This window comes from Camelus dromedarius, chromosome 24 (genome assembly GCF_036321535.1).
Source record: "Camelus dromedarius isolate mCamDro1 chromosome 24, mCamDro1.pat, whole genome shotgun sequence".
Lineage (NCBI taxonomy): Eukaryota > Metazoa > Chordata > Mammalia > Artiodactyla > Camelidae > Camelus > Camelus dromedarius.
In genome coordinates, this window is record NC_087459.1 from 15,540,558 (window position 1) to 15,549,045 (window position 8,488).

The 8,488-nt window shown below is 46.5% G+C and overlaps 1 protein-coding gene across 1 annotated transcript in view; it reads left to right on the plus strand.

Annotated features, from left to right (window-relative positions):
- The window catches only part of IQCK (IQ motif containing K), a 109,530-nt gene extending 101,774 nt beyond the window's left edge, over positions 1-7,756 (plus strand). Inside the window, exon 9 of the mRNA XM_031433121.2 lies at positions 7,657-7,756. Within this exon, the coding sequence (XP_031288981.1) occupies positions 7,657-7,712 (56 nt within the window). The 3' untranslated portion in view covers positions 7,713-7,756. The remainder of the gene's footprint in view (positions 1-7,656) is intronic.
- Positions 7,757-8,488: the final 732 nt, after the last annotated feature.

The following is an 8,488-nucleotide window of genomic DNA, read 5'->3' on the forward strand; positions in this document are numbered from 1 at the left end:
GACACATTGAGTTTTTTCATATTTTTTTCTATATGCTTCAGATTTTTTATAATGACTATGAACTGCTTTTATATTTGAAAAATAATCCTATTTTAAAGATTCAGTCCAGTAAAACAGAAAAGAAGTAAAACCTTGGTGATACATAGTGTTCACTCCCCTGCCTTCTTAATTGGAAATTGTGGCACATGACTTTGACCTCCACTGGATTATTCTGGGTGGCGATCAGGGACTCCCATTCTTACTCTACATTGCTATGACATGATGGTAAGACCATGGATTTTGGATTCAGACAGACCAGGCTTTGAGTCTTGGCATAGCCATTTACTTAGCTCTGTGACCTTGGGAAAGTTGCTTAGTGTCTCTGAGCCTTAACTTTCTCATCTGTAAATGGAAATAATGATAGTATCTACCTCCCAGAGTGGCTAGAGAGATTAAATAAGATGATAAATGCATGTAAAGCCCTGAGCATAGTGTCCAGCATTCAGTAAATGCAAATTTTCTAATTAATTATGTGATATTGTTAATAATCTATTGCAAGCGTGGAGTCCTCGGGGACTGCCGAGGTACCTAAGACTCTGCCCTGGATCTAATTTAAAAGGTCCTCAGGTTTTGATGCTTGTTCTGTTCCTCCTTGTTTTCCAATTTGATTTTTATTTTTTATTGAGATAAAACTTGAGAGACAGCAGGGTGCACAGCTTCCGAGTGTACAGCTGGGTGAACTCTGTATGTACACACCATGTCACCAGCGCCTCGATCCAGGTGAAGAGCAGGTCCCGCATCCCAGGCAGCTCCCTTGCACCCCCGCCCAGGCAGCAGCTGACCCCAAGGCAAACTCTATTTGGATTTCTATCACCATAGAATAGTTTTGCTTATCCTCAAACTTCATATAAATGGGAACTCAATCTGGATCCTCTGGCTGGCTCCTTTTGCTGAACATTATGTCTGGGAGATTCGATCAGATTGTGGAGGGCAGCAGTAGTTTGTTCTTTTTTGTTGATGTGTTGTGTTCTTTCCTGTGAACAGTATCACAATTTGTATACCCATTCACTTCTTGGTGGCCACTTGGGCTGTGCCCAGTTTTTATGAACATTCTCTTATGTGTTTTTAGGTAGATATAAAATACTCAACCTCGGTTGCAGATTACCCAGGGGTGGAACTGATGGGCCTGAGAGGATGTACATGTATTTAATTTTGGAAGATACTGCCAAAGTCATTTTCTAAAGTGGTGGCACCGTTTCACATGGCCACTAGTGATGCAGGACCGTTCAGTTGCTCTGCATCCTTGTCAACACTTAGTGTGATGAACCTTCTTCATTGTAACATCCTGGTGGCTGTGTAGTGGCTGTCTCACTGTGGTTTCATTTTCCTGGTGCACACCTTTTAATGTGCTTACCCAGCCATCAGGATGCTGTTTCATTCCTAAACTCAGTTCTGCTCTGAGGCTTTCTGGTAGCTCAGCTTGCCAGAATGATGTCTTCAGAATGAGCACATGAGCTCTGAGAGGGCTCAGAGGCTCGCCTGTGACTGAAGCACCAGAGTTCGGGGCACACATTCCAAAATATCTACGCTGGCTTCTTCTGCGTACTTTCGAGGTCTTGGCTGTGTTTGACAGCTGATCTTGCCAGATACATAACTTTCAGATGAGTAACATGTTAGGAATTTTAAAAGATGCTAAGTGAGCTCTTTAGCAGCATTTCAGCTTGTATTGCTACAGGGCACTTTGGGGAAAAGAAGTCACGTTTGTTGAGTAGCTACTATGTGTCAAGCCCCGCACCTTTAGATACATTGTCTCACTAATCTACATAAGGACTCTGTGAGGTCAAGATTATTTTACTTACAGTTCAAATGAGGAAATTGAGGCTATGGGTGGGGTCACCCACCTATTTAGATGGTAGAGCCAGGATTCGAACACTGGATCTGCCTGACTCCAAAGTCTGCCCTTCCGTGAGCAAGCAAACTTGAGGGGGAAACATTCTTTTTCTAGCAATTCTCTGATCAGAAACTATTCCTAGTGCACATTTCATTAATTTTTTTTTAATGGTCACCTCTACTAGGGCAACTTCACCTTTGAGTGGATGTCTCCCCGGGGGTCTCCCTGCATCAGGTGTGCTGATCCCAGGAGACCAGCTCCTCCACGACTCCCCAGCTCCTAACCTCTCCTCCTCCCTGTCTTTCTCCACCTCTGCACGCTGGCTGATCGCAGTAACACTGTGTATGTGTTGATTTCCCTGCCAGTCTGTTTTTGTTCTGTCTGATACAGTTTCTGACAATTCTTTTAGAAGGTTTTTCCCAGTGGTGTAGCAACGCACCTATATTCTAGACATTTGGAAGAACAAAAATTCACTCATTTCTTTTCAATCGTTTTATCCATGTTTAGTTTTTTTTTTTTTTTTAACAGTTGAAACTGGGCCACAACTTAGTTATGAATGTAATTTTTTTTTTTACAGGGCAGTTACATTTAAAGGATATGCTATGAACATCTCACTCAGGAATAAATGTAAAATAGGAGTCATTTGTTTTAAAAATTTTTTTTCTTTTCCAGAAAGGCAAGAGGTGGGAAGGGGCAGAGATAACAGAAAGAACCTAGCTTCTGCTTTACCTTGAGAGCCATCATTGTGGCTGACTTCTGACACCCCCAGACAGAAGTCACAGTGTCTCCCTTGCTAACTTGTGGTGTGGAGCAATTGCAAATTTGCGTCATCAAAATTTACAGGAATTTTGTCATTTCCACTGTATTTCGCCCTCGACATTTCTCCCTGTTCCTTCAAACTTTGCAATGGCTTCATTATATTTTATCAAGTTTATAAATGATCAGGTACCTAATCCTTCCCCAATTGTTGGGCATCTTGGTTGTTCCCAAACTGTTTGTGTGGGAAGTAATGCGAGAGCAACAAAAGCACCATCTTTTGTTGCATCTTTATCAAAGAAACCTGCATCTCCCTGGGGGGAGAGAGACCCTATAGAGGTTAAGGGCATGAATGCAGAAGCCAGACAGCCTGCAGCGTGACCCCAGGCCCGTTACGTAACCCGGGTGCCTTAGACTTCTCACGCGTACCAGCCGGGAAAATTACTGCACTTACCTCACTGCCCCTTCATGTGTGTGAGGGGCTCATAGAAGTCTTTGTCTTATTCTTCTTCTGGAAGCCAAAAAACTAGGTGCTAACTGGATTTGAAAAATAATATTTTAAGGCTATACATATTATATATTGCTGACTTGAGAGTGTGAACCAGTTTCCTCTCTGGAACCTCAGGACCCATCTCTGTGTGGTGGATGAACATTTATTGAAGCAGCTTCTTTCTTCAGTGTGGGAGCATCTCTTGGTTCTTCTCATTCCCTGTTCATTTTTCTGCCTCCCCCTCTGGACTGTGAGCGCCCTGGGGTCAAAGACCACGTCCTAAGAACAGTGGGGTTAGCTAGGAGGCGGTGCACGCTCCTCTGGATCAGACTCAGGGCTGAGCCCCTTGCAGGCCTGGTCTCGTATGTCCCTCCCAGGCCCGGAGGAGGCAGGGCCCTTGTCACACGTGGGCCCTCGGGAAACAGGCACTGAGCCACGGTGGACTGATGCAGTGATGCAGCATACCTTCCCAAACTTGTCGCATCAGAAGGGGCACCCGAAACACAGAGGTGGGGGATGTTGATTCCGTGGCCTCACTCCTCAAGATTCTGTTTCTCAAGGTCTGGGGTGCGGCCCCGGAATCTGTATTTTTGCCCCGGGTGATCCTTTGTGCTGTGGCCACATCTGGACAACACCGCATGAGTAGCTAAATTACCCTGTGGTCCATGCATTTCCTCCCTACATCCTGAGCCTTAGGCAGCTTCTGTAATAATGTCCGGGGTCCTCAGCTCCCCTACCAACTGGAGCAGCAGGGCATCTCCTCAAGAGGAGGAGAGCCAAAGCGGGTCTCAGTAGTATGCAGGGCCTTCCTTGTCACTCTGCCTTTAATTGAAGCTGAAGGGCTGGCGCATCTCTCCGGGATTTTCCACTCTCTCAGGCCTTTCTGGAACTGGCTGCGCACCAGCCTGCCATGGGGGACAAGGACAGCACAGGGGCACAGAGGCAGCCATCTGTTGGTGCTGGAAGCCGATCACGACGTCTCTAAACTAAGGTGGAAACCGGGGTCTTTCATTCAGTCATCGCTGCCGGCTCCTCCTGCTGCCTCCTCCCTCGCTCCCTCCTTTTACTGAGTAACCTACCTGTGCAAGGCTCTGTTCTGCCAAGACCAGGAGGAGGAACACCACCGAGGAGAGGCTTTATCTGATTTTTAGCAGAGTACTCCTTGCACGTGGTTCCTATGGTTACGGCTACACAGGCTAGAACAGGAGGGCAGAATGAGCACCATCTCTGTCCCCTCCTCCATGGAGACCACGTTGGGCTCTTAGCTGTTTCTCCCAGTGGTTACTTCTGCCTCTCTAACAGACAGGTGAGATTTTAGACATCGTCTCCTGATTTCCTGTTGTGACAGATGAAGATTAGTTCACCTACATCCCATCCCCACCCTCCCAAAAGAGTTAAATTGCTCGTTTCTGTTCCTTTATTAGTTGACTTTGTAATTTCAAGTAATATACTACCATCTTTATTTCTTCTTACCTTATTGTTTTGTGGGAGTGGGGGTGAAATATACATACAATAGTGACCAGAAAACACATACAACTATAAAGCAAACTCTCATGTAACCACCATTCCAGTAAAGGAAGTGGCTCACAGTGTAAGGCTCCCCCAGCCTCCATGAAGCCTAACTTTTGTGATATTCGTTCTCTTGCTTTCCTTTAGAGTTCTTTTTGTCTTTATGTGCACTCCTCAACATTTAGATTTGCTATAAATAGGATCAAACAATGTGTATTATTCTGTGCCTCGCACCTTTTCCTTCAATACTGTAAGCTGATCTGAGCTGACAGGTGTAGCTGTGGTTTGCTTGGGTTCGCTCCTGTTACCCGCTGTTCAAGTGAACCACGACTTATTTATGCAGTCAGCTGTTGATGGACATCTGGGTCGTTCCCAGCTTTCTGCTATCACAAACATCCTACTTCTGTCTGCCGGTACACGTGTCCAGGGGATGGATACAGGAGTGGGATGCTGCACTGTGGGGAACGTGCACACGCAGTTTCACTTGATAATATGTTTTCCACTGTGGCTGCACCAACGGACAGTCCCCACCTCCAGAGATTCTGACTTGATTGGCTAGGATGGGGCGGGACACTGGGAGTGTCCAAGTCCCAGGTGATTGCATCCTGGGGTTCACATCACCATTTTTTCCAGTCCACCAACTCTAGTTAGTGTCTTGTCTCTCCAGGTTGAAAGAATGTTCCTAGCATCCCTTTCCACTCTCCTCCCTCAAGATTTTTGTGTAAGATCTGAAGGAGATGAGGGCTTTTTCCCAGGCAAGGTCAAAATGGAGGGGTGAGTAAGAGGGTCTCAGGCACTGCAGGATTGGTTAAAAGACTAAGACAGAAGAAAGGCATGCAGGCGAATCTTTCCTTCAGGCAGGGTTGAGGAACTAAAAACCCAAGCGCTGGGAATTCCTCCCATCTGCCAGTTCCTCCTTCCACACTACCAGTAGCCTTGGGCGTCTGTCTGCCAGTTGTGGGGCCAGAAAGAATGTCATTCAAATGGCTTAAATTTTGAAACACTGAGACTCCTGCGAACTGCTCTGGGGGTCTCTGTGTTCATGTTTCCTTAAGAGACTCCAATCACGGTTTGGTTTTCTCAGCCCTGTCTGAACCTTAGCAACACACAGGAGCTGGAATAAATACTGATGCCCGGGCCCCAGACCAATTACGTCAGAATGTCTGCAGTGAGTTCCAGTGAGACTTCAGAAGCTACCCAGGTGGTTCTTAAATGCAGCCAGGGTAGAAAACCAGGAGTGGGTGAGTCTCAAGCTTTATTTAGTGTCCATCAGGATCACTTGGAGGGCTTGTTAAAACCAGGGATGGCTGGGTTCCACCCCCAGTTTTGATTCTGCAGGTCTGGGGTGGGAGCCTGGATCTGCATTTTTAACAGGTTTCCACTGATGCAAACATTGCTGGTCCCTCAACCACACGTGGAGAAGCATCTTGTACCTGAGGTTTCCCTGCACACCTCCCTGTGGGGATCCAGAGCAGCCAGGTGCTGAGCTGCTCCATCTGGCTGTGGGTGCCCCTTTCTACCTCTGTATTATGTCATCAGGCTGGTATGTCATCACGCTGTGGAAATTGGCAAATGTTGCAAATCAGAACTCTGCCACCCTCGTCTGTTGCTAAACATTCACATCCTGGATCACATCATGGACCAGCGGGATACTGGGAGATCACTTCCCAGGCGTGGGGCATCCTTGGCTCATTCGTCGTCAGCACCCACAGGTCTAGGTGAATCTAGGGTCTTCATTGTGGTTACCTATACAGCTTCCATATATATGGAACAAAAACGTATATATGTTGAAAAAAGTCTTTAAAATTTTCCCGTGACCAGAGGCTCCAAGCGTTAAAAACATTTTGTTTTTGGTTTGAGTTACTAATACAATTATTAGTAGTTTGCAAAGCCAATTAAATACATGATAAAATTTGATAAGTTATTAAACATAGAAGACTCAGGGATGCCAGCATTTCACATGGCATCCTAGTTTGGCGCCTGGAATTTTTTTTTTTTTTTTACACCCTGGGCAACATCAGGATGGGGAGAGAGGGAGGAGGGCAAACCCCTACAACCGCAAATCCACGCAAGGAAGCCAAGACTTGGAGACTGACTGTCTTTAAATAAACCGTGAGCAAGAATCCTCGGAAAGTCTTTGTGGAGCTGCCATCTGAAGACTGCTGAAGGCCCTCAGCCCACTGCCCTGCAGGTGATGGGCTCCCCGGCCAGCACGTGCCCTCAGTCCCTCCCTGGGCTGTCGTCAGGCTGATTGGAAGCTCTGCTCCACACGGTAGCACCCGCCCCCCCCCCTTTCTGCTCCAACACTGCTCTCCACAGATACCTGGAGTCTGCAGCCTTGCTCTGAATCACCCTTCGGGCACTAACATCGGGGCAAAGACACTAGAAGCAAAGACTTACTAAAAGAGGGGGTCTTCCCAAGTGGGCCCTCCCCCGACCCGGGGAAGACTGGGTTTCCATATATTTGGGAGGATGGGCTTTTATCTGCTCGGACAATTTCCCCCACAAATAGTGCCGGGCTCTGTGTTCAGCTAGCTGCCCTCTTTGGCCAACTCAGGAAATCAGCCGGATCACACTCTTGCCCGGACCACGAAAGGCTAGAAAAGGTTCTCTTCTGGCCTCATATTGACCCGTGTTGTCCTGAGTTTTTAATTTCGGGTGTGTGTGTGTGTTGGGTGGGGGACAGGGGGAGTAGTGACAGATTGGATTGAGTTGAGAGCCTCCAATCTGTCATCATCTTTAGTAAAACTTCCTTCAGTTCCCCCAACCTGCAAAGCACACTCTGACCTTCTTGTGAACTGAGTTAAGAATGGCCGTGAACATGACGTGAAGTGGTTTTGAAACTTCAGGTGCTGCCCTTGGAACACAATGGCCCTGTGTTCTTCCCTGGGGGATCCGTGGGGCCAGAGCCATCCCAGGCTCTCAGCAGGTTTCGAAGCAACTGACTTCCAGGGTATCAGAGTTTGCAGTTTCCAGATGCCAAATCTGTCTAGGCATGTAAATCGATCCTTTCTCTTTCATTTTTTTGCAGTGAAATGCAAAATGGAGGATGAGGAAGAGGCTGCAGCAAAGATTCCACAAACTTAACAGCTGTCGGTATATTTTCCCCTCTGTGCTCCACCCCCCAACCCCCCCCCCGCCCCCCGCTAGAGGAAATGTTCACGTTATGCTTTCTGTACTGTGATTTCTCTAACGACTAGATTTGGTGCATTAGAATACAGAATCTTTCCCGCACAAGATAGGATTTGTTGCAAACGTGCTTTAGGGACAAACAGTTTATCCTAAGAAAGTACTAGTTTTAACTTTCTGTATTATCCCCCAGTTTTATTCTTTCACCCACATATTTGTGCAGTGCTTCAGTACTCTTCTATACCAACCACCGCTAAAATGTACAATGAACTCTGTCTAGTCTGAGAGATGCTACCATGTTCTAGTTACCAGTTTCCCACTTTTGGCCACCTTTGCAAAGACCCAAATTTAAAATTAAGTCCCAAACTGCTGCAGTGGGTTTTAAATTTATCTGGTGAGTAGTCTTTTCATAAAAAGACATTACTGCCTGTGATCATTTCCCAAGGAGACTGACCCTTAACTTTGACTGCAAACCCAACAAGACACTTAAACCCAGACAATGACAAAGAATTTTTGCTGTCTAGGCCCTGAAGCAGAATAGAAACCTCCTCATTTTATGACTTATTACCCTCCATTGTTCTGGAGTTTGCCGCTAACCAAGACTTCCCTGTTCAACGTGCTACAGCCTCCGGGCAGATCTGAGAGCCAAGCAGTTGCACTGGGTTGTTTTGACAAGCTACCACACGTCTTAAGTAGATAGTAAAGCCTTTATTTTTGTGTTAAGAACAGCATTT